General features: G+C 42.2%; 1 protein-coding gene across 4 annotated transcripts in view; it reads right to left on the bottom strand.

Moving 5' to 3' along the window:
- LOC135540728 (angiopoietin-related protein 2-like) overlaps positions 1-12031 on the bottom strand; it is a 28637-nt gene extending 16606 nt beyond the window's left edge. The window contains exons 1-3 of one of the 4 annotated variants that reach the window (XM_064967105.1): positions 11730-12031; positions 11429-11611; positions 1537-2462 (exon numbers count right to left, since the gene is read on the bottom strand). In XM_064967105.1, the coding sequence (XP_064823177.1) occupies positions 1537-2431 (895 nt within the window). In that variant the 5' untranslated portion in view covers positions 2432-2462; positions 11429-11611; positions 11730-12031. The remainder of the gene's footprint in view (positions 1-1536; positions 2463-11428; positions 11612-11729) is intronic. The other 3 variants (XM_064967106.1, XM_064967107.1, XM_064967109.1) reach the window with 3 other exon arrangements.
- Positions 12032-26908: the final 14877 nt, after the last annotated feature.

Raw genomic sequence — 26908 nt, 5'->3', positions numbered from 1 at the left:
TAGGTAGGTAGGTAGGTAGGTAGGTAGGTAGGTAGGTAGGTAGGTAGGTAGGTAGGTAGGTAGGAAGGAAGGAAGGAAGGAAGGAAGGAAGGAAGGAAGGAAGGAAGGACTGGGGTCTGAACGGATAGTTCAGAGCGTCTGCTCTTTTCTGTAACCTATAGGGAACACAATATATGGTCTATACTTGGCATGTAGGTTTCTCACTAATCGGTGGCACAAATTGGGATATGGAGGAGGGGAATAGGCAGGGTATATGCAAATGAACTGCTTTAGTATTACTGTAGTTTAAAAAAGAGGTGTTTTCTTTTCAAACTGTAGTGTTTTTGCAGACATTACTGTTGTATTTACTACAGTGTTTTTTTGCGGATAATACTATAGTATTCTACAGTACACTACAATAATCTATAGTAAGTACTACAGATGATCGAGGGATAATACAGTGTGTAGTATAGTATTCTACAGCAGTGGTTCCCAGACTTTTTCACTGGGGCCCCCCTTCCACCATTGGTGAACATCAGTAAGTTGAAAGCCTGACTGACTTCCTTAAAAAAAAGACAATTGAGGGGGAGAGGAACTCCTCGCCCCCCTTGCTGACCTCACCTATAGTTTGGGAACCACTGTTCTATAGTATACTACAGTTTACTACAGAATTCTGTAGTAAGTACTGTAGTATGCTATAATTAACTGTAGTGGGGTTTTTTTTCATGTCGGAATATTCATATCCAACAGCAATAGTCACTCGCACAGACATACGAGCTAACATTTCACTGTTAACAGTTAAATATGAGGAATAAAGGAATAAAACTTTAAAGACAATGATATACTGTAGGAATTAGTCATGTTTTGTTGAAGACCAGTCAGATTGTTTTACTTCTCTTATCAGATAAAGACCAAGTTAACTCACCAAACACACACACAGCTAGAGTACATGACAGACATCCTTATCCAGTTGTGATCCCTGTTGTATTTCATCAACTATACAGTTAACTAAATCTATCAATTAATCATCCACTTACTTAAGCTTCATTAAGTGTACCAAATCAAGGAGGATAGGTTCAGACAGCTCCACTTTCACTGGCCTCAAAACCAGAGGGCTCTAGTCCAACCATCCATGAGCACACATAAATATGTGTTTTAAGATTCTTGTTTGGATTGTAATCAGCTGACTGTAGTATCAAGCACATTAGATGATATGCATCTCAAAGGGTTTGAGACAACAACAGCTCTGTTCTCCCTTTTCCCAGGGAATGTGTGGAACTTATTATTCCCATAGACAATAGTGAGAAGAATGGATAAAGAATGGAGAGCTACTGTTGGCTGATGATTAAGAAATACCAAACTGCTCTCACACACAACCCTCTGTTTCAGACTGGCGTAGACATTAGTCTGATGAGTGTTCATAGAACATGCCAGCTTCTCTATTTCCGCTTGACCCCTCATATAAATGTAACTTCAGACCAGATCTGTATCAAGGAATATTAATTTCAATTGGTAACATAAAACAGCCAGGCTGCTCAATGAAACAGAGAGACTCACCAGAGGGTTTGGTAGTGATAGAGGGGCTGCCTGTGCCGCTGGGCATGGTAGGAATGACAGGCAGTACAGACTTCTGGTCACTCTGAATCTCGTTGGTGATCTGGTTGGTGAGGCGTGGGTAGGTGGGAGGTTGGTAGGGCTTGTTGATGGGTGTTGATGGTGCAGGTGGGGGTGGGGGCTGTGGCCTTGGCTGGGGGACGGGAACAGGGCGAGGGGGGCTGACGGGCCGACCCTGGCACTGCTCCTCCAGCAAGGCGATGAGGACCGACTGGTTGTTGGCCAGAGTGGCCAGGTGCTGGTACTTGTGCTCCAGGTCCTTGTAGCGGTTATTCAGCTGCTGCATCTCCGAGGTCTGGTTGAGGATACGGTTCTCCATCTGGGACAGCTCCAGGGCGTTGTCCCTCTTCCTGATGATCTCGTGTAGCAGCTGCATGTAGAGCTGGGTCACCCTGGAGTTCATGTTCCTGCTCTCCTTCCTCAGCAGCTTGACCTCGTTGACGATACCTCCGTCCACCTCAACCAGCTGCTGCAGCATCTCGATCTGCCTCTTCTGCTTCTGCAGCTCCACGTTCAGCAGCTCCAGTTCCTGCTTGTTGACGCGGTTCTCCAGCGCTGCATCTGGCTCCTTGCGGTTTACACAGATGGCCCCTGTCACCTTCTGCTGGGGAACGATGAAGGTGTAGGAACACTTGTCGGGCTGCTGGGGTTCGGCGGTGTCTCGCCTGCTCCTCTGCCCAGCATACAGGAACTCTCTCTCCAGGCCATCCTCACTGCTCTCCCTTTCCTTGCTCCTGGCCTGGGGGTTGCTCTCCTGAGGGTTCCCCGGACCCTGGGGCTGCTTGGCTCCAGAGACAAGACCATACACTAGGAACAGCAGCACTATGGGGAGCTCCATCAGTCTGGGAAGGGCTCTCACTCACACACACCTTAGGAGGCATAGGGATTTAGAACAACAGGAATGGATGGGGAAAGAGAAAGGGAGGTCATTGGTTTGGCACAAATAATGAATTGTTTCAAACATACTGTGACATTCCACGCAGTGGTCAGCTATCTCATTGAAATGATCTCTAATCGCACAGTATAGGCCTACCGTTTTGATGAATGGATGAATGTGTTATAAAACCTAAACAATCTCATGTATAATTCAAAGGAAAGGTTCAACCATTTTCTATGTTATATTGTTTTTGTGCATCTCTGAGTGATGTCATGTTTTCATGTTTTTGAGCTAGCGCCCAATAGACTCCCATTGACTCCTTGAAGGAGAGCACTCTTTTTCCCAGAATACACCTCGCGGCCCATTGACGTAGCATGAGCAACGTTTCCCATCTCCTCAAAAGTATATCTGCCCTTGTAGAAATGTATTTGTGCAGTTTGTATAAGCGATTTTACAGCTAACTAGCTATGTTACATGCTGATATTGTCTTTGGTATTATTGTGTGTTTAGCTACATTTGCTAGCTAGCCAGCCAGCCTATAGACAAAGCATTGCATGTTGCATTATGTAGTCGACTTGAGCTGCAACAGATTTCCACAATGATTTTCAATGTTGCTACCTAGCTTATTATAACACCAAAATGAAACATTTGTTCACAAAAAATATTGTTATTACTGTTATTTAACACTGAAAATTAAAGGAATTAGTGGTTTTCCCTTTAAACTCATACTCATATTCACTTCTTGGGGTTAGCATGCCTCAAGTGAAAGGGTATTATTTTGTCAGGTATTGTCACTTTGGTAATGGTGTGTTTTCCATGGGTCCTGTCTGTACAGGCTGAAAGAAACAAGACACTGATTCCAACACAAGATCTGGCACCACATATTCTATGCTTGTGATATCATTGAATGTTATCACACAGTGGAAATCTCAACTCCGAGACAGATTTGATTTCACCAAGATGCCAAGCTGCCGTGCCATCATGTTTCTCAACAGGCACCAGGCTGGTGGTGTTGGCTATGGTTATGAAAGCATGGCTGGCTCTGGGCATTAAGAAACCTTTTTCGTGGCCTGCCTGTTTAGTCCATTAAGGCCCCTGCTGTTGACCCACAAGGCTAGGATCTACTCTTACACTGACAGGACATTAATGGGAGCCTTCACAGCTCCACTGATTGAGACCAGAGGCCACATGTCCCTTAGAATGGCCTTCTCCCAGTCTCTATTACCTGTGAGGGCCAGGCAGGCACACACCTCAGGGAGCAGTCCTGTCCTGCCCTGGGAGCCCCTATTCATTCCAGAGCCCAGCCCAGCATCTAGGGCAACTCTGGGGGTCCTTGGGGCTAAATAAATATTGGCCACCATAAAAGGAAGCATTTCCTGCTTAGGATGCTGTGACTTTGTATTATATAACATCAACTGTAACTGTGTTGCATAATAAAAGTAGAGGAATAACCTTAAAATGTATGTTTGAGTATGAAAAACATAGCCAGACACATAGACAAGCACATACAGTTTGATCTGGATTGTGCTTTTACTTAACAGTAAAGTCATCTGCGATACAGTAGCTTGGGTTTGTGAACTGTTATTCAGTGGACCGGAATTCAATGTGTTAAATGGAAGCTGTTGGAGTGTCAATAGTCTAACCCTTTCCACCTCTACTAAGGCAAGTGTTGTTTCTTTTAGCTAATAAGGTACTGATCTCTCTAGTTGGTAAGTTTTTTTAATGATGTCAGGGAGTTGTGTTTAGCTAGCTGTCCTGAGTCTGGCTCTCTTGGGTGACGGCCACTGTTAGGAGGAGTGTTTTCACATGTCTATCCCCTATCTGCTCCTCAGTGCTGTGCAGGCCTGGGCATCACTTCTTATGGAAAGTTTGACATGCATAGCAGATGATGCTGTTCTTGCGCCTGTTCTAATATATTGATCAGATTGTATCAGACCTGAACTGTTTACCAAGAGATGGACACTGGGGTGCATTCACAAGTTAAAGAACACATCATTGTGTATATATAATTTCCTATATGTATTTGGAATATTGGAATTTCAATCTAAATTTAACCTGAAAAGAATGTAGAACTCTTGAACCTTCTCAGTGTGCTCTGGATCATTACATTACTCAGTTTATCAGTGTTGAGAGAATGTTGTGTAATATCAATCTTCCCTGACAGTGTGTCTCTGCAGAGAGGCTACATTTAAGTAGTGTGATTAATGCACAACAACTACATTTTAAGATACAACCCTTAGCTTTTTGCAGGAGTGCATGAAAAAGAGGCCCTTTGACTGTTTGTTCCATATTTCAAAGTGAAGGCATTTATATTAGACAAATAGCCGGGCAGCAGTTGGAGGGGCTGTGGTGTTATTGGAAGCGGAGGGGATGCCCCAGAGTGCAGAGGAGAATGTGATAACAAGGGCCTGTACCCCTGGGGCTCCTTAATTGAAAGCTGCTGCATATTGGATTATAGAGGAACCTGTGCAACACCTCCCCAGAGTCAGGACAATCCTTTCTTATCTCAAAGTGGGAGGCTTGGTGCAGGGCAGGCTCATGGCTGCCTAGTTCTGTTGTCTGTTCAGTATGAGGGTAACTATATGAACTGTTCAGCAGTTACTGCTAGATGTCTGACCCAAAGGAGAACCACGTGCATGATGTTCAGACTGCCTTCAGAATGAGAGGGGAGCACACTTGTTTTTGCCTTGCTATTCTGGGCATGGGGCCAGCACATTAGGTTAAAGAGATGGAGAGCAAAACTGCTCAAGAACAAGGCCTTTGGAGATCTCTGGCTGGTATGAGGGAAATTATAGTTGAAGATATGAAAGGTATAAAGGCATGGAATGGGAGATACAGCCAGATATTAACTCACGTAATATTTTGTGCTGCTGCCATGTTTTGTTACCATATTGTTGTCATGTGGTGTTGCTACCATGCTGTGTTGTCATGTGTTGCTGCCATGCTATGCTGTTGTCTTAGGTCTCTCTTTATGTTGTGTTGTGGTGTCTCTCTTGTATTGATGTGTGTTTTGTCCTATATACAGTGGGAAGACTGAGATTTTGAGTGAAAACCTACTTCCATCAGCAAGGGCATTGAAGATGAAACGTGGCTGGGTCTTTCAGCATGACAATGATCCCAAACACACCGCCCGGGCAGCGAAGGAGTGGCTTCGTAAGAAGCATTTCAAGGTCCTGGAGTGGCCTAGCCAGTCTCCAGATCTCAACCCCATAGAAAATCTTTGGAGGGAGTTGAAAGTCCGTGTTGCGCAGCAACAGCCCCAAAACATCACTGCTCTAGAGGAGATCTGCATGGAGGAATGGGCCAAAATACCAGCAACAGTGTGTGAAAACCTTGTGAAGACTTACAGAAAACGTTTGACCTCTGTCATTGCCAACAAAGGGTATATAACAAAGTATTTAGATAAACTTTTGTTATTGACCAAATACTTATTTCCACCATAATTTGCAAATAAATTCATTAAAAATCCTACAATGTGATTTTCTGGATTATTTTTCTCATTTTGTCTGTCATAGTTGAAGTGTACCTATGATGGAAATTACAGGCCTCTCTCATCTTTTTAAGTGGGATAACTTGCACAATTGTTGGCTGACTAAATACTTTTTTGCCCCATTGTATTTATTTTTTATCCCAGAACCCATCCCTGCAGGGGACCTTTTGCCTTTTGGTAGGCCATCATTGTAAATAAAAATGTGTTCTTAACTAGTTAAATAAAGGTCCAAAAAATATATACAATATCAGTCAAAGGTTTGGACACACCTACACATTGCAGGGTTTTTAATATAGTAAAGATATCAAAATTATGAAATAACACATATGGAATCATGTAGTAACCAAAAAAGTGTTAAACAAATCAAAATATATTTTTGATTCTTCAAAGTAGCCACCCTTTGCCTTGATGACAGCTTTGCACACTTGGCATTCTCTCAACCAGCTCCATGAGGTAGTCACCTGGAATGCATTTCAATCAACAGGTCTGCCTTGTTAATAGTTTGTTAGGGGAATTTCTTTCCTTCTTAATGCATTTGAGCCAATCAGTTGTGTTGTGACAAGGTATGGGTGGTACACAGAAGATAGCCCTATTTGGTAAAAGACCAAGTCCATAGTATGGCAAGAACAACTCAAGTAAGCAAAGAGAAAAGACAGTCCATCATTACTTTAAGACATTAAGGTCAGTCAATGAGGAACATTTCAAGAACTTTGAACGTTTCTTCAGTCTTCCAGTTACAAAAACCACCAACGATATGATGAATCTGGCTCAATTGAGGACCGCCACAGGAAAGGAAGACCCAGAGTTACCTGTGCTGCAGAGGATAAGTTAGTTAGAGTTACCAGACTAAGAAATTGCAGCCCAAAAATTGCAGCCCAAGTATAAAACACATCTCAACATCAACTGTTCAGAGGAGACTACGTGAATCAGGCCTTCATGGTCAACTTGTTACAAGGAAACCACTACCAAAGAACACCAATAATAAGTAGAAATTTGCTTGGGCCAAGAAACACGAGCAATGGACATTAGACCGGTGGAAATCTGTCCTTTGGTCTGATGAGTCCAAATGTGTGATTTTTTTGTTCCAACCACTGTGTCTTTGTGCGCCGCAGAGTAGGTGAACGGATAATCTCCACATGTGTGGTTCCCACTGCGAAGCATGGAGGAGGAGGTGTGATGGTGTGGGGATGCTTTGCTGGTGACACTGTGTGTGATTTATTTGGAATTCAAGGCATACTTAACCAGCATGGCTACCACAGCATTCTGTAGCGATTCAAAATCCCATCTGGTTTGCGCTTAATGGGTCTATCATTTGTTTTTCAACAGAACAATGACCCAACACACCTTCAGGCTGTGTAAAGGCTATTTGACTAAGAAGGAGAGTGATGGAGTACTGCATCAGATGACCTGGCCTCCACAATAACCCGACCTCAACCCGACTTCAACCGAATTGAGGTCGAATTCCCACAGAATATGTGGGAACTCCTTCAAGACTGTTGAAAAAGCATTCCTCATGAAGCTGGCTGAGAGAATGCCTAGAGTGTGCAAAGCTGTCAACAAGGCAATTTTGAAGAATCTAAAATCTATTCTGATTTAACACTTTTTGGGTTACTACATGATTCCATGTGTTATTTCATAGTTTTGATATCTTTACTATATTATTATACTATTATATATATACAGTGCCTTGTGAAAGTATTCGGCCCTGTCACGCCCTGGTCTATGTTTATTATGTTATCTTCATGTATTGGGTCAGGCCAGGGTGTGACATGGGTTTATTTGTAGTGTGTTTTGTCTTGCGGTTGTGTGGGGTGTATAGATTAGTCTATGGCTGCCTGAGGCGGTTCTCAATCAGAGTCAGGTGATTATCGTTGTCTCTGATTGGGAACCATATTTAGGTAGCCTGGGTTTCACTGTGTGTTTGTGGGTGATTGTTCCTGTCTCTGTGTTTGTTGCACCAGTCAGGGCTGTTTCGGTTTTCGACGTTTGTTGTTTTGTATTGTTCGTGTTCTTCTTCATTAAAGATGTATCGAATGAACCACGTTGCATTTTGGTCCAATCCTTGTTCCTCCTCTTCGTCAGAGGAGGAGTTGGAAGAAAGCCGTTACAGGCCCCCTTGAACTTTGCGACCTTTTGCCACATTTCAGGCTTCAAACATAAAGATATAAAACTGTATTTTTTGTGAAGAATCAACAACAAGTGGGACACAATCATGAAGTGGAACAACATTTATTGGATATTTCAAACTTTTTTAACAAATCAAAAACTGAAAAATTGGGCGTGCAAAATTATTCAGCCCCTTTAAGTTAATACTTTGTAGCGCCACCTTTTGTTGCGATTACAGCTGTAAGTCGTTTGTTGTTTCTTCACAAAAAAATACAGTTTTATATCTTTATGTTTGAAGCCTGAAATGTGGCAAAAGGTCGCAAAGTTCAAGGGGGCCGAATACTTTCGCAAGGCACTGTATATATATATATATTTTAGTATATAGTAATGTATTTTATATATTTTAGTATAAGCCTAGCCTACATTTTTGTCTCCCATTAATTGTGAATACATGTCTTTAACACATTTAAATATATATTGTTACTGAATGCCCATATGTTATTCTCACAAAGCGTCTGCCCACGAGTAAAAGCTCAGAAGAAGCCGTGGTTAAGTTTTGGTTTCAGTTTTAGTCTTTTAGTGTGAAACTCTCCTTTGAATTCAGTATATGGGTCCCTTTCATGGAATGAATCCATTCCCACAAAGCCCTGTTGTATGATGCGGTGTGACGTCATCAAAGTAGATGCTGATTGACGAAGAGACGATAGTAAAGGTTGGATCAAGCTACATTATCTAAACATACATAGAAGTCCTTATTAAAGTTCTGAACGAAAGAGACAGTGATGGACTTCAGTAATGTAAGACCACGTTGTGGGATGTATGACAGGGGGAGAAATGAATTCCTCATTGGGACAAAGAGGACAACAACACATGAAAATGATCTGGTCTAATGGAACAGTCACTGTCTCCCTTATGTTAATAGCCTGGGATTGATGTGGTTTCCCTCTCTGGAAAATTAGCTCTGTGTCTGGGAGAAGCTATGCACCGGCCACTCCATGTCACTCCATGCCACAGAAAAGCCCCATAGTACTACGCGGTCAGCCAGGAGTCTCCAATTAGTCTCCCAGCCAGGCTTCCCACCACCTCAAAGCTGGAGGAAAATGCCTGAGCTGGCAGTGGGGGTGTGTGTGTTCAGATAACACAACATGCCAGACTCAGGCTCCCAGGGCTCCCAGGGCTCCCAGGGACCAGAGTTAGTTCTATTTGCCCCAAGACAGTCAATCTATTATTAACCCCTCCGTTACCTAGCACCTGAGGCAACAACAGCAGGCCCCATGCCCTCTTCTCCTCCGTAGTTATACAAAGACAGCTGACTAACTGGCCTTGTTATTGTCGTGACATAAAAAGAGGACGGTGTTACTATAGACAAATAACTACAGTAGCTTTGTGGATGACAGTGCACTTGAGGTAAACAGTGTTCTTTATTAGGATTGTCTAATTAGGGCTGTTTTGCTCATTAGAATGTCTGTCAAATTCACAGCTTGGTAATGAATTTATCAAATCATCTCCCTGTTTTTCTCCGTATCTAATAGTGTGTGACAGGCAGTGCTTTGTGTGGGTCAGTGTGGCTGTGAGCAGCAGCGTGCTCCAGTGTTTTTGTTCATGCGCAGCCCATAATAATTAGTAGGTGAGCAGAGCCCTAGCCCTCGCCCTAGCCCCTCTCATTTCAGAGTGAGTGTGGCATTCCTCACATTCTTAGCCACTCTTTAGAGTGAGCTGCCACAGACAGACAGACAGACAGACAGACAGACAGACAGACAGACAGACAGACAGACAGACAGACAGACAGGCAGACACGCTGGTAGTTGTGAAGAGAGAGAAAGCCTGAGAGAGATGCCCCCTCTCTGCTCCAGCTCTGCTGTACCTACAAGTCAGTTCTGCCTTCTGTTCTACCACACCACAGCTAGTCATACATACACCAGCAGCTCTGTTATCTCAACTACCACAAACTAATACAAATGCACATAATTCTTCACAGTTTATTACTAGTCATAACATATCAATTCAACACCTCCCAATCTACAGCACTGGAGGACTGTGCAAAATGAGGTATATGCTCAAATTAGGACCAATTGACAGTGCTGGTTGTAAACATTCAGTATGTCTTGGATCAAAATTAAGTTCAGTTTGAAATGGTAATCTGAGTAATTCATTATCAAAGGTGACACCATTCTTTCCTTACGCATGTAATCCTGGTTTGCCCATAACATGACACTGTAGACATAATTAACCTCAGCCCAGCCTCAGCCCCAACCTCCGCTACCTGCTCAGTCTGCTCTGAGACTGACGCTGATGGAAAGCAGCCATTGTTTTGGCTTTCCACGGCAGAGAATAGTTCTGATGATAGTTTAGCACATTTAATAAGGTTTCTTTCATTTACTCTTTCAGGATTGTGTGTTGTGGTGTGTTTTGGACATGCTGTCAGGAAGGGGGTTTCAGGAATCGTTTTGATTGGTTACTAATTGCACCATCAAAGCACTCTTATCCACAGCCCTGGCAGCAGAGACAAAGCAGAGATTCAACAGAACAGCCCTTTTCGTCCGTGTCCACTTCAGCATGGAGGTATATCATGAGGCAGCAGAAAGTTGTACCCAGTACTTTGTGCAGAATTTTATTTAAAACAAAACTGTATATATTCATAGTCTTTATCCATTCATGTACAAATGACAGCAAACTCATTTTGACTAAAATGTATCTGAAATTTGGCATTTTGTGATGTGAATTTCTGTTATTTTTCTGAATAATCAAACAACCTCAAATAAGCAACTTCTACTAGTGTGAACCACATCACAAAATGAGGGCATAGCTTTGTATGGCACTGCTTACAATCATGAATGCCCCAGAGATGTTCCTGGTAACAAGACCAGGCTCCTACTATTGACACTTCTCACTGGCAGCCTATCTTTGTTGTTCGAGTATGTTTTTGGAAGGATGACAAGCTGAGTGTTTATCTGTGGTTATCAAGCCCTTGTTCTGGAAAGCTCACTACTTCATTATCTCTGCTTTTGTGTCAATCCCTCTCTGCTGTGTCTATATCAGAGCCAGCTGCCTTGTTAAACAACTTAAAGGAATCAGACAGGGGAATTGCCTCGGGCAACAAACCTCTCCACGTATCTCCATAGAGATACCACTGAAGGGCTAAGCTTCAAACTGATCAGCAGGAATCTCTGGCTAACTCAACACAGGGTGGCCAAAGCCTTTCTGTCACTGTGCAGTTTAGCGATCAAATGTACTAGATCATCAACAGATAAGACTAGCAACACTTAAAGAACTATGAGCAAGCCATGCTAGATGTTTGCATGTACACATTCAATAAAGACAGTGAAAGATACAGGGAAAGTCAAATGCCACTGAATCCTTACCAGATAATTGTAGACTGTAGCTTGTTTTCCCTTCAGTTCCCTTGCCCTCCCGGCAACACTGATTGACGTGTCCCCTTGAAGAAAGTCATCACCAGTCTGTGTAAAAGCTGCTTGGGGCTGTCCCTCTCTCTCTGGATCACTTGCTCTTTGGCACCTGAGTAAACCCTGTCACTCAATAGTTGACTGTGGTTTGAATCATGTTATTACAACCAGGAGCTGCACTTGCTGGGAACAAGTCCTTTGTACTGTAGGCACTGGGCAAGGATAAAAAAATGAACCTCATAAGATTTTAGACACTTACCAATTAAAAGAGAATACATCCAAATGTGTTAGATGTAATGGGTAGTTTCCTCAGAGGCAGTGAGAGGCCAGCATTGTCTGGTCAGTGTGCTCTCCCTAGCCCGGTAGGAGAAGACTATCACTTTCTATGTGCTGAGTCCATCACTTCTGCTGACGACACTGAGACAATCTTTTTCTGCTGCCCCCCTTAATAACTCCCCTTTTCTTTCTCTCCTTTCTCTCTCCCTCCCCTCAGTCTCTCACTTTCCTTCTCTCTCTTTTGCGCTCTCTCTCTCTCTCTCTCTCTCTTCCTCTCTCAGTGCATTTACATGATGAAAAATGCTCTGACACAACGTTTCAGTAAGCTGACAAATTTAGCACAGGCCCTCCCCTTTTCTCCTTTCTCCTCCCCTTGGCACAAAGACACCCACAAGCATGAGATACAAGCTCTGGCTACACACACCTCCCCTCTCTCATTCCCACACACATACACACTTCACTCCAGTTTCCCATCCCCCTCTTGGTCCACCACCACTATTTCTGGCATTGGCTGTTGGTTGTAAGAGCAAGGAGTGGTGATGTCACAGTAATCAGAGCCTAATTGGGCATGTATGTGAGCCACTGTAGGAGGAAGGAAGCAGCTTATAGAGATATGGAGAAAATATACCAAAGCATTAGTCCAATGGCAGTTTTGGTTTGAGCTAATAGTAGTTAATCTTTGGATTGGATGAGAGAAAGTTGTCCCTAGACCAGTGCTAATGGGCAGGCTCTCTCGGTTGTGAAAAGCCGCTCTACAGAGGGCACCAGATTGGGCTGGAGGGGGTGATGAGGATGATTTAAACAGTTAATTTTATTTATTATCTCCTCATCCTTCTCTACCCAGTGTTGTTTTTGTTATTGTTGGGGTTCTTTGCATTATTGAGTTTGTGTGTTTGTTTTGTTCTTGTTGTTTGAAGAAGATGCCTGGAATTTGTTAGAGTGATTGGGAACATGTTGCTCAGTATGGACAGAGCCAAGGCGTGTTCATGATGTGTTAGTGTGTAGACAAGCTTGCCAAAGCTGAGAAAAGCAGTCATGCAGAGAATTGGCTGTGACAGTCTTCAACTGGCTATACTCAAATAGGTTTTGTTGCTCTCTCATTTTGCATAAGGACTGAATTGTTTATTTCTTAAGGTAATAGTCTTGTTACTAGGTTTCCGGATTCCACTTTAATTCTTTATTTACATGACGTGTTTATTTAGAATACTGTCTGAACCATGGTGATTAGCAACCTAGGATGATAATTATATGTAGACATATAAATTAACCTTACCCTTACCAAAAAAACAGGCTTTTGGCAAACAGTTGTGGCAAACTTTTGGCAAATTTGCTGCAAATTTGGGCTTCCCGGGAAAATGTTGTAAACAATTCACCCTTCACTAAACCCCGCCCCACTTGGTTACTGTTGCAACATTTTCCCGGGAAGCCCAATTCCCCATTCAACCACTTGCAAAACCCCCTCATAATGATCTCAAATTTGAATACACAATAAAACTAAACAAATTAGGAAACTCTTAGGTTTTTTGTGATGGACTGTGATTACAATTGCTTCATGGCACTCTTGTCAAGTTATATTTGTAAGTGTAGCTGAATGGCTCTGAATTCACAGTCAGCATACAGTCAAACCAATAACAACATTTGAAGCAAATTAGTGCTCTCAAATGATATTCTGATGTCAACAGCAGATGGGAGTTGTATTCATTACACTGCTACCTTAGCTATCATACATTTTGAGAAAACAAGTTATATTAAGGAGCGAGCTAGCATTAGCAATGTTTGGTGGTTAATTAGACTGAGAGCTAGCTAATAAGCTGACCTAGCAAACAGTGTTGAAATGTCTTATTTTAAAAAACAAATCACATATAACTTTAAATGAATTTGCTACTCACAGAGGAAACTAAACTAAACATACTAAATGTACTAAAAATACTAAACAGCATGTATTAAGTGTCTTAAAAAATGTATCCAATATAACTTTCTCATCTATCTCACAATGAAAACAACATTATGCAGAGTGCTACAATATTAACCTTGAAATCATCAGCATGTGAATAAAGAAAGAAGCAGACTGAATATTTCCTCTTTAAACAGTTTATTTTATCTTTTTTTAAATGTAATATTTTTGTGGAGCCACAACATTTACATGAGAAAACGTGAACGCTATGGGGATGTTAACCTTAGGATGTTTAAAGAGAAAATGTCAGAATGTACATTAGCTAAGTGATAACTGAGCAATGAGCTTTCAACCATTGGCATTTTTAAAGAGTATGAACAAAATGAAATAATTAAATCCACAAGAAATACAAAATCATACCCAGTTCAGAACTATTTACTTTATGAGTGAACTTTGGAGATGGCAGCCCTCTAGAAGTCCTTCGGCCAAAGCTTGTTGAATACATACTCTAAAACAATCAAAAACAACATTAAGATAGACCTACTAAAAACAATTACTGAAAACATTTTATATTTTGGCATCTTAACATTTTGACTCAGCAGCTAATGTGCAGGTTTGGCATTAGAAAAGCGGGGTTTCCGTTACAAAGTTGCCTTGATGTTGCTATGCTTCTCACTGATACTGCCATTCTATATATTTGTTCAACAAGGAAACAATCTGCCTTATATAAATGCTATATTATAAACTGGGACACATGCTGTGTTTATAACCAAGTGGGAAGGTAGTAAAAACGAGTTGGATGCATTAATGTGCTTAGAACTCCTTGAGAAACACTGATTGTCTAATGACAAATAATAAACTAAAAGTACAACTATAATGCTCGCAAACAAATTATGGTGTTCCAAAAGCATATTTATAGATTGCTTTTTATAAATAATGTTTTGTCTTCCTATTTAATTGCTGGAAATGCTGTTATTGAAGTCAGCATGTGGGAGAAGTCAGAGCACAAGGATGATAGACGAGCTTCCCACTACTAATTACCAGTTGCAGGGGCGTTCAAGTGGATTTTTTCCAAGTTTTATTCGGTAAATACCACCTTCCAACTTGGTTATGAACATGTGTTCACCAGAAACAACTTCTTGTAAACTGATTGCCACTGGCAATACATTGCCAAAGGTTTTGCCACAGATTGAAATAGAATTTAGAGATAATTGTTTGCCTTGATGAGTGATTATGCCTCCATTAGCGGCCAATGAATATAATTGTTGCCAGTTTTTCTGCAAATTCTTCACTAGTGGCAAACATTTGCATACCTCTGGCAACATTGTGTGGCACTCTGCAGCAAATTTGCCACAAATGTACAGGGAATTTGCAGCAACAAATAACATTTTGTAAGGGTACTAGACGGTTAAATATAAATATAGTTACTTGTTTTCCAATAGTGAGTATGTAATAATAACAAAATATTAGCAGTTGCCATCATTCTTGCTCAGACTGTTGGTTTGTGATACTTGATCAAAGCTGACTGAAGAGAAATATTGGTCAGCTGAAACAGCAGGCTACAACATGTTACCATATTATAAATGCTACACTGTTATGTAAGCATGTTATTTATCTGCTTTTATTGGAGCTTGGTGTAAAATAAAATCATTAAGTGAAACTGTGGGTTTTTACAATGTACGGGATGTCTGGCTTTTCCCTTGAGCTACATACATTCTAATGTGATTCAGATGTTGCCTCTCACTGCTATAGGTATAAACATGAGACCTATAGGCTATTTAGCCTCCCGTCCATCAGGCAAGCCCTAACCTCTTGTCGACCAAATAGTCAAATATGAGATTTACGTTTATAATCCTCCATTGTTTAAACACATAACACATTGTTATGAGTCAGAGGGAATGTGATACAACACTGAAATGCCAGGCTTTAACTTAACTGCAACCTGAAATATAGATTAGAATAGCTAAAACATGATGTTTATTGCCATAGCTGACCACATTTTTCTATTTAGAGTAGGCATTTTGCTTTCACATCATGACACCGACTCTTATAACACTGAAGTTCTTAATTTAGCAGCCTGCCTTTATTGAGATTCTACTGATTTGCTACTTAACTGTTAAAATGCAGTAGGCTGACATCAATGAGCGTTTATGAATGAAAGACAGTTTGCATTTATGCATTTCTAACCAGAAACACGTTTGTATTATTTGCAAATGAAACCTTGAGTTCTCATTTCTATACAAAAAAGGGACCTCGAGTGGTGCAGCGGTCTAAGGCACTGCATCTCAGTGCTAGAGGTGTCACTACAGACACCCTGGTTCGAATCTAGGCTGTATCACAACCGGTCCTGATTTAGAGTCCCATAGGTCGGCGCACAATTGGGCCGGAGTAGGCCGTCATTTTATATAAGAATTTGTTCACCTGTTAAGGCTACGCACAATACTGCCCCCTTTGGAGGAATTGCATGCCCATAGTAAACAGAAAAAAAATCTGTCCAAAATTGCTAATATATGCATATAATAATAATTATTGAATAGAAAACACTCTCAAGCTTCTAAAACTGTTCAAATTATGTCTGTATGTAAAGCAGAACTCACAGGGCAGCCATTCTCCCAAACTCTCTCTCTCATCAGGAAAGTTATCCCAACTTTGACGTCATTGCCCCCACCCTTCCCAACCAGCTACGGATCTGGGAACAGTTTCTGTGTATTCAGCGTGCTGTGTTCTTTCAATGGGGCGAGTAATGGAGAAAATCCCGCAAGCTTTGGCCCGTTGGCGGGCAAAATACTGAAGTGTCACAAGAATTTAGCTGCGCGTCCTGGCGCAATTGTAGTCAGGGCACTCTTTGTTCCAGCTCGTCTGAGAAGAGTTGCGTTCTTTTGGTTGAATCGCCAATTGTTTTGTACGTTAATAACATCCTAAAGCTTGATTCTGCACTTAGTTTGACCAGTTTAGTCGACATATAATATGTAATTTTGAAGTTTTGATGCGCAACTGTGCGGGACCAGAAGTCATTTTGGGTGCATTTCAGCTGAAGCTGTTAGCATATGCTACTATAAAGGCACACGAACTGAAACCAAATGTTATATTAGGTAAGTATGACTCCTTCCACTACATTCTGATCGAAGACCATCAAAGGTAAGGGAATATTTATGTTGTAATTTTGTATTTCTGTTGACTCCAACATAGCAGAGAAATATTGCTTATTTCTGAGCGCCGCCTCAGATTATTGCGTAGTGAACGAATTCTGTAACGTTAAAAATAAATGTAACACAGCGGTTGCATTAAGAAGCAGTGTATCTTTCTAACTATATGTAGAACATGTATACTTAGTCAAAGTTTATGATGTGTATTGCAGTTATCTGGCGTTATCTGGCAGAGCTTTCTATAATTTCTCTGTACATTTCTGTAGCATTTTTTGAACATGGCTCAATGTAAACGGAGATTTATGGATATAAATTGCATATTATTGAAAAAAACATAAATGTACTGTGTAACATGTCCTATTACTGTCATCTGATGAAGATTTTCAAAAGGTTAGTGAATTATTTTTATTTTAATCCTGCGTTTTTGATTGTGTCTTTTGTGTGACAAAATGGCTGCATATCGTCTGTGTGTCTGTGGTGGTTTGACATAAATATGTGCTATGTTTTCGTCGTAAAACATTTTAGAAATCTGACTCGCTGGGTAGATGAACAAGGTGTTTATCTTTCATTTGTGCTATTGGACTTGTTAATGTGTGGAGGTTAAATATTTCTAAGAATATTTTTGCATTCTGTGCGCCACTGATTGAGTTGAGCGGGGGGGTGTGGTTCCCCTTGGGGAACCTGTACCGTTAACAAGATGTTCTTAACTGACTTGCCAAGAGGTTAAAAAATTAAAAAGACTGCATTGAGTAGAACGCTCAGTTGGGCACCAGTCCTAAAACAAACATTCAAAACAATATATTGTAGTTAAATAAAGGTTAAATATTCTAAAAAATACTGTTCTTCTTGGCATTAGCTCTACTGAGCTGAGCAATTTCTGGAAAATTGTTGACTTTATAAAAGTAAATGCATATTGTGGATTCAAAGGTATTGAAAATAAACCCACTGAACGACAATATCTCGAAACTGTTAAGATAAAGTAGCAGTTAGGTATTTGGTGGAGCTTGCAACTAGCGACTACTTTGAGAGGGTTTCTTCTCACTCACTTGAAGACTGCATGAGATCCATCTACCCAATGAATTGTCTTTATAGCTCCAAGAGCCATCCTTCACTGAGCCAGAGCAGGTGCTTTTACTGGACGGACTGTGTGTTCATCATCATTGATCACTTCCATGAATGTCACTTCCATGAATGACCCTCCTCTGTCCACCAAATGTGAATGGGCTATACTCTGCCTTTTCTCAGGGTGCTACGATGATATCCCTTTGGTGGATTGGGGGATGTGCTTTTGGTAAGTGGGTGGGTTTATATCCTGCCTGGTTGGCCCTATCGGGAGGTCATTTTGGCTACAGTGTCGTCGCCCCCTCCCCCCTCCCCAGTATCTACAGTGCATTCAGAAAGTATTCAGTCCCCTTGACTATAAAAAAAATGTGTGTTACAAACGTATTCCTCATCAATCTACATACAATACCCCATAGTGACAAAGTGAAAACAGTTATATTTTTTTGCACATTTAGAATTTTTTTAAATACAGAAAAACCTTTAAATAAGTATTTCAGACCCTTTAATATGAGACTTGAAATTGAGCTCAGGTGCATCCTGTTTCCATTGATCTTCCTTGAGATGTTTCTACAACTTGATTGTAATTGACCTGTGGTAAATTCAATTGATTGGACTTGATTTGGAAAGGCTGACACCTGTCTATATAAGGTCCCACAGTTGAAAGTGCATGTCAGAGCAAAAACCAAGCCATAAGGTCAAAGGATTAATGTGATTAATATGCAAGTCCTGGTGAATGTTATTTTGTGCCCATATAGTAATTTAACTCATGATTGCCAATGCATGCTCATTATCGTTCCAGAATTTGTCATCCCCAAAATATTTCATTCATAAGAATGTTGTGTACTGTACTTACAGTGCCTATGGAAAGTATTGAGACCTTTTGACTTTTTCCACATTATGTTACATTACAGCCTTATTCTAAAATAGATTAAATATATTTTATTTTCTCAGTAATCGAAACATAATAACCCATAATGACAAAGCGAAAACAGTTTTTTTGCAAATGTCTTAAAAATAAAAAACAGAAATACCTTATTTACATAAGTATTCAGACCCTTTGCTATGAGACTCGAAATTGAGCCCAGGTGCATCCTGTTTCCATCATCCTTGAGATGTTTCTACAACTTGATTTACCACCTGTGGTAAATTCTATTGATTGGACGTGATTTGGAAATATATAAAGTCCCATAGTTGACAGTGCATGTCAGAGCAAAAATCAAGCCGTGAGGTCGAATGGTCTGTAGAGAAGGGAGGTGACGACGCCGGAGTTCGCGGCCACATGTAAAGCCCAAGAAACAGCCCAAATGTTTTGGGAGGGGGCACAAGGGGTGGTCGGCGGAGCCGAGGAGTGAACCAGAGCCAGTCTGGGAGAAGAGGGAGAAACTGGAGGAGAGTGAACGGAAAGAGTGAGAAACTGTCAGTGAGTGGATGGAGATATTGGAGGAGAAAGAATGGAGAGAGTTGTTGAGTTGGTGGAAGATGCACGACATTTGCCCTAAGGAGTGTGTTATCAGTTTAAAGCCACCTGAGTCAGCTCCACGTACTCGTCCTGATGAGTGTGCTATTAGTCTGGTGAAATCTGTGCCGACTCCACGCTCCAGGTCTCCAGTACGCATCCACAGCCCAGTAAGTCCTGTGCCAGCTCTCCGCACTCGCTTTGAGGAGCGTGTCATTTGTCCGGTGCCATGTGTGCCGACTCTACGCACCAGGTCTCCAGTGCGCCTCCACAGCCCAGTACGTCCTCTGCCTCCCCGTGCGCATCGTTCCGGTACAATTTCTGCCGGCAGCCCAGTACGTCCTCTGCCTGCTCCCCGCACTCACCCTGAAGTGTGTGTCACCAGTCCGGTGCCACCTGTACCGGCTCCACGCACTAGGCCTCCAGTGCGTATTCACAGTCCAGAGCTTCCGGCGATGGTCCCCAGTCCAGAACCACCTGAGCCGGCTTCAGGCACCAGGTCTCCAGTGCGCCTCCCCAGTCCGGTACGTCCTGCGCCTGCTCCACGCACTCGCCCTGAAGTGTGTGTCACCAGTCCGGTGCCACCTGTACCGGCTCCACGCACTAGGCCTCCAGTGCATATTCACAGTCCAGAGCTTCCGGCGATGGTCCCCAGTCCAGAACCTCCTGCGACGGTCCACAGTCTGGAACCTGCTACAGTCCACGGTCCGGAACCTCCAGCGAGGGTCAACGGTCAGGAGCTTCCAGGCAAGGCGTCCAGTCTGCGCCGGTGGCCAGTCCAGGCATGGTGTCCAGTCCAGCTCCAAGGCTGGAGCCTTCCTCTGCGCTGGTGACCATTCCGGGTGCGGCGTTCAACCCAGCTCCATGGCCGGAGTCTTTCTCTGCGCCGATGCCCAGTCTTGTCATGGCATCCAACCCAGCTCCATGACCAGAGCCCTCCTTTGCACCGATGCCCAGTCCAGGCACTGCGTTCAGCCCAGCGCAATAGCCAGATCCGGGGTCTGGGTGGGGGCTACGACCCGCACCGGAGCCGCCACCAGCACTAGTCACACCCCTTACCCTACCATTTGGTTTCAGGTGCCTTTGGGGGGGGGGGGGTACTGTCACGTCCTGACCATAGAGAGCCCTTGTTTCTTTATGGTGGAGTAGGTCAGGGCGTGACTAGGGGGTAGTCTAGTTTGATATTTCTATGTGGAGTTCTAGTTTAATTTTTCTATGTTGATGATTTGTATGATTCCCAATTAGAGGCAGCTGGTAATCGTTGTCTCTAATTGGGGATCATATTTAGGTAGCATTTTTCCCACCTGTGTTTGTGGGATCTTATTTTGTGTTTTGTGTCTTTATTGTTTTGTTGTGCCGTTCACTTACTTCAATAAAAAAGATGCGGAACCCAGATCACGCAGCACATTGGTCTGAGTATGCTTCCAACGACGATCGTGGCAGGTGCTTCAACAAAGTACTGAGTTAAGGGTCTGAATACCTATGTAAATGTAATATTTCAGTTTTTAGTTTTTTTTAATACATTTGCAAAAATTTCTGAAGACCTGTTTTTTGCTCTGTCATGGGCTATTGTGTGTAGATTGATGAGGGAAAAAACAATTTCATCCATTTTAGAATAAGGCTGTAACATAACAAAGTGAGGAAAAAGTCAAGGGTTCAGAATACTTTCTGAACACACTCTATGCTGCAATTATCTATGTGCTGGGGTGTTAGGGTCAGTCTGGTATAATTCTCCAGTCTTATTTGGGGTTCTGTGTGATATTAGGTATGCTCCCTCTAATTCTCCAATCTCTATCTCTCCCCTCCTATAGGACCTGAGCCCTAGAACCTTGCATCAGGACTACCTGGCCTGATGACTTCTGTCTGTCCTCGTCCTCAGTCCACCTTGTTGTGCTGCTGATCCAGTTTCTGCTGTTCTGCCTGCAGCTGTGGAACCCTGACCTGTTCACCAGACATGCTACCTTGTCCCAGACCTGCTGTTTCAACCATCTCTTTCCTTCTATAATCTTTAAGAACGATCTGGTCTTAATGGCCATGTAGTTGTATAATCTCCACCCGGCACAGTCAGAAGAGGACTGGTCACCCCTCAGAGCCTGGTTCCTCTTTAGGCTTCTGCCTAGGTTCCTGGCTTTCTATGGAGCTTTTCCTAGCCACCGTGCTTCTACATCTTGCTTGCTCGTTGGGGTTTTAGCCTGGGTTTCTGTGTCAGCACTTTTTTTCTGAGCACTTTGTGACAACATTGGACTGATTGATTCAATGCCATAATGGTTGTTATGCATGCTGTGTTGATGTAAGCTAGGTATACACTAAACCTTTTTTCTCCAACTCATCTACTTATGTGCTAAGCATGCATTGTTCTTTTTTTTCTCAAATGTGTTTTGTCACATTCAGTATGAAAGCAAATGTACATATTATGAGATTTAGGGTTTAGGCTAAACGTTAAAAGGTGGAAGGATGGTCGTTAAGAGGGGACAATGCAATGAGCCGCCTTCCCTATCCACAGAAAATCATGGTAATGAGAGGCCTATACAAAGAAAAAGAGGTCTGCACTGCAGATCATTCACATACAGCTCACATCATCACCACATGGTGGGAGACAGGCTCAGGGACTTGTCACAGTCTATCAAAGACTCCCTTGCTAAAATGTAGCAGTATCTATTTAGGGATGGAAGAGCATCTCATACAGAACACATTGTGCAAAGTTATTGTGTTCCACATTAAACTTAAGAGAGTTTGTGGTGGAAAGTGAAGGAATCTATGTCTGAATACAGGCAATGGTAATGGATAAGCAGATGATTTGATGTGTTGCCTCTTGGTTTTTAGGGGACATAGCCTATGCCTATATCAACTTTGTGTTGTCTTGCTGTTACTCTAAATGCCTCAGGCCCTTTATCATAAGTAAAGCTTCATCCTAAATCATGTCTGTATAAGTAACAGAACTGCCCAAAAGAATCCCTAAGGATTTTGTTATGGATTTTTACTATGGCAAGAATCAAGTTGCAGCCTTTTCTTTGATCAATACAGGGAGTGAATTTGAGAAAATGTACTGTATGTCGTGCTAATCAGCACTGCATCCTGGTAACTGTGACATGAAGTTCTGAATTCCATCTGATGCCCAGGGCTGAAGTTCAACAACTTGAAGTTCCTATCTGTCTTTATCCCTCTCTTAGTTGCGGGATGTACTGTAGCATCAAGCAGTAAGCAATAGGCCATGGGAAGATAAACAAGAGTGAACAGAAATAAGAAAACAGCAGAAATCCAAGCTTCCATTTTATAGAGACACTGTGACACACAACATTGTTTTTATTCATACCACTGTGATCAGTTCGTCGTGGCTAATACAGAGGGATTAACTGGCTTTCCAGTGTTCATGAGTATCAGCTCCCAGTTACTGTGGATGTGGCTGTATGTACTGTCAATGAGCAGCAGTGACCTTATTCCAACTGCAGAGTCATGGCATGCAGTACTGTAGCATAGATATACCGTCAGAGTCACCTGGTGTATTCATAGGACAATTAGGTACGATATATTTAGGAAAGAGAGAAAACATAATCTTACACAAATCAAAGAGATGGAATAGAGATGAGGCAGACATCTCTGCGATTTAGCTGAACAGTGTGTGCCTGATGTGTGCCCTACTGTGTCAGATCACAACACACACACACATAGTGTGGTATGCATGCTGCTCAGCCCCTGCAGGATAAACATGGTTCTGCTACACCACAAGGCCAGAGTGTGCCCCTGTCTCCCTGGCCATGATGGATGGTTCCATGGTAACCCTAGCGACCTCGTCACCTCTGAGCTGCTCTCAACTGTTACTCACTGTTTGGAAGCCCACGTTGACTGACAGCTCTCGGACCAGAAGAGAAATATAGGTTTCTTTTTGTGTGGAATCTTAGCATCAGAGCATGCTTATTCCCTCTGGATGAAGTATTGGGTGGGTGAATTTCTGTCTGGAAATTATATTTATTTCTGGGTGACTTGTTTACTTACAATTTACAGTACAGTGCACTTACTGTAAAGACTGTTCCACTCCTCACACACAAGCCCCAGAGCTAAAGTAAACAGTCAGATGAACAACTCATCATCACTCAGTTTCAACTATCATGCATCATGAAGAGAATTACAGTCTGGTAGAATTATTGATATCAGTTTCACCTGTTCTGAGACGCAGAACAGGCACTCTGTAACTACAGTCTCTTGTATCCTCCCCCTAGTTGCTCACCAAGACTGGGGCCTTTTCCGTGTAACACTTGAGCCATTTTCCATCCTCTCATGTACTTTTCAACTTTGTGATGTTTTTTTTTTTAAATGAAATGGATGGCTCTATTGGCTGTGCATCTGGTGATGTGCCTGAGGAGGTCTGCTGTTGTGGAGCTGTAAAGACAGCATGAGTTGCTGGGAAGATGGAGTGTTCTGGGTTAAGACTGACTCGGACGCAGGTCACATCTCTAAGTGAGTCACAGGATTTGCTTTTAGAAGAAGAGGGTGTGGAGGTCAATGATCTCACTGTTTGTACACCATCACACGGCATACGTCTATTCTTTCATGATACATTTAGATGTTCACATGCTGTTGTTTTATGTGTTGTTTGTTATCAGGTCATTTCACATTAATCATATGAGTAATCCCACTTTGGACTTTCTCAGTGATGCAGGGGAAAACTCGCCTGCCTATCTTTACATAGTATGGCTCCAGCCATTGCATGTCAGTTGGGAAGGACTAAATGCTGTGCCGGATGTGATTGTTAAGCTGGAACCTGGTCTGATCCTATGAGGTAGAAATGTAGTTTTATGATCAGAGTGGAAAAAATGTGTCTGGCTCAGGATTCTGTCAGAATCACACTGACTGTTAAAAGCCTCAGAATGAAACCACCAAATGTGGAACGTGTGAGAATTCAGAGGAATGGGATTTCATTTAAACTTTATGAGTCTGAAGTTGAAAGTGTGAGTGGCTATAGGAATGTAGGCCTGTGTGGCCGAGTCTTCACATTACCTGCCCATAAATCCCAGCTATGTTTTATTGATTCATCACCACAAGTATTGAAGCTGAAAATGTCACATTTCAGGGATCTAGCAACCTGGTCTCCATGAACTACATCCTAACCCTGTGCTGTTATTCAATTACAGCAGATTTTAACAGCCATTCAGCTTGACAGAAATCTTGACTAGAGATAGGGAGAATAGTCACCCTTCTGCAATCCTCCAGGATTACAGAGGAGAAAGCTCATCTAACTCAGTACATCTGTCCTCTAAATTTATTACATTTGACAGCACAGTAACTAATATAAACAGATGTAGATCCCATAAACTACAGTGAGGAAGGCCTGGTAATGCTGGAGAGTTTCTTTCAACAGGAGTGGTCATGATAAACACTACAGCTTCCAGCTTAGCTGTCAGGTCTTCATCTCACACCACAAAATGATGCTGTCAATTACTTCATTGAATAGTATCAGAATATTTGACACCCCCCCCCCCTAAAAACATATTTTCTTTAGTTGTTGAAATACCAGCTTGATTGAAGTGGATGTAGAAAATCTTAACTTTTCTGTAATGATAAAATGACATGTATATACAGTTAATAAACACGATAAATGGTAAATGCCTTTACTTAGATCATTCCAGTGGACTGTTCTGTCTTAGTTGGTAGAGGAGTGAAGAACAATACTACCTCCAGTTTATTAGTTACACTTAGTAAGGCAAAACAGGAGCCCGCTTCTCAGTTATCCCTAAAATATTAATACAACACGCCCATGTGACAGCTCCGTCTTACAGCCTCTTGAATAATTATGTTTTACACCTCAAATTCCTGTAGTCGGTAATGTTATGCAACCTTTATGAGGAGAACAACATCATTTTGAAAGCAGTTTTGAACAAGCTAGTCTTCATGCCAAGTGTTGCTTGTAGTGGTGTTAACATGAATCCCATTTCAGTGCTGCCTTGACTGCTTGACTGTGGAGAACAAGATGTGCTCTGCTGGTGTGTATTTAGGTTCAGGTCTGCTGACTTTAATGGCTGATATCCTGGGGACAGCCTAGTGATCAGTGGGGACAGCGGTATGGGGGGGGGGGACAGGGGGGACAGGGGGGACTCCTGTCCTGATCCATCCATACCCAATTTCCACTGTGTTTATGTACCTTGGTGAGCAGAGCTCCAATCCCTACTGAAGTGTGGTACCATTCTGAGCCAAAACTTTAAATCACCAGTAGGCTTCACTGCTTAATAATAGCGAAAGAGTTCCAGCTGAAGAGTTACAGGAAGCAGGGTTAGGCAGAATATCAGTAATAACAATGTCGCCGAAGTGTTTTATTTTGCATGTTGCAGTCAAAAGGTTTGATGTAGATCTAATAAACCCCAGCAGCAATGCTAAATCTGGAAGCAGTCTGAGGTTGTTTTCTGTTACCGAATAGAGCCCAGAGATTCTGGAGCAAACTAAACTGGGTGATTATTAGGAGATTCTGGTGGATCTACCATACTCTAAGGACTGAGACCACATACCTAAGCAGCTCTCCCAGCTAGCAATGAGGAATCGGCCCAGAAGCAGCCTAATGCAAATTTAAATTAAAGAATACAAAATTACCCGATTTAGTCATTTTAAATATTATTGTTATACATTTTATACATACAAATTATACACATCCACAAAAAAAAAACAAACATTTTGTGTTGGAGGAAACACCATACAACTGGTGACCGTGTCAGCGTGCATACGCCTGGCCCGACCACAGGAGTCACTACAGCGCGATGGGACAAGGTCATTCCGGTTGGCCAAACTCGGACGGCGCTGGGCCAATTGTGTGTCACCACATAGATTTCCCGGCTGCAAAGGCATGGGTCTCAAACCAGCACCTGTAACAAAGCAGTTTGCACTGCAATTCAGTGTCTTAGACCACTGCGCCACTCGGGAGACTCTATCCAGAAAGGTTTTAATGCTTATCAATTGCCTTGCACAAAGTATCAAAATACTACTGAAGCAGGACTCTTAAATAAATTTAATTTAAATGTTAATTGTATTTTTTTTATCACAGAAACAATGAGAAAATATGGATAAATAAATAATGAAATGTTAATTATATAAAACAGCCCGTGCAATCGTCTGCCAGAGAGTAGCCCAAATCGGGCCGAGCCACAAGTAATATATTTGGGCCAGATAACTCACACCGGAATCGGCCCGAGCTCAATCCCCCATCCTAGCCATAAGTAATACTGCCGAAGGCGGCACAGACTCGGGCCACATGACAAAGGCCAAGTCTGAATCTCCGACGAGTCTGAATCTCCGACTCTCAGCGGGAATCAGCCCAGATCCACTGTGCTAGCTGGGCTATTGCTTTATTTATGCACTGTCCTGTTAGCCATGTCTCCTATTTAAGCTATATTCTACCTTCTGTCACGATCAATGATATACACAATTGGTTAATGCATGTACAGTAATCTAAAAGTCAGTACTCATACAGCACTTCGTGAGGGGATTCCTTTTTCTTCTTGATTGGAATGAAAGTGGAAGAAGTTGAAACGACTGTAGTTATGCTTAGCCGCCAAATATCTGACAGAACTTGAAGCCAGGAGACTTTCTTTAATGATGTACTGTATGTCTGATGTGTCTTC

This window comes from Oncorhynchus masou, chromosome 1, assembly GCF_036934945.1.
Source record: "Oncorhynchus masou masou isolate Uvic2021 chromosome 1, UVic_Omas_1.1, whole genome shotgun sequence".
NCBI classification, from domain to species: Eukaryota; Metazoa; Chordata; class Actinopteri; order Salmoniformes; family Salmonidae; genus Oncorhynchus; species Oncorhynchus masou.
This window is presented reverse-complemented; position numbering and strand designations above follow the sequence as displayed.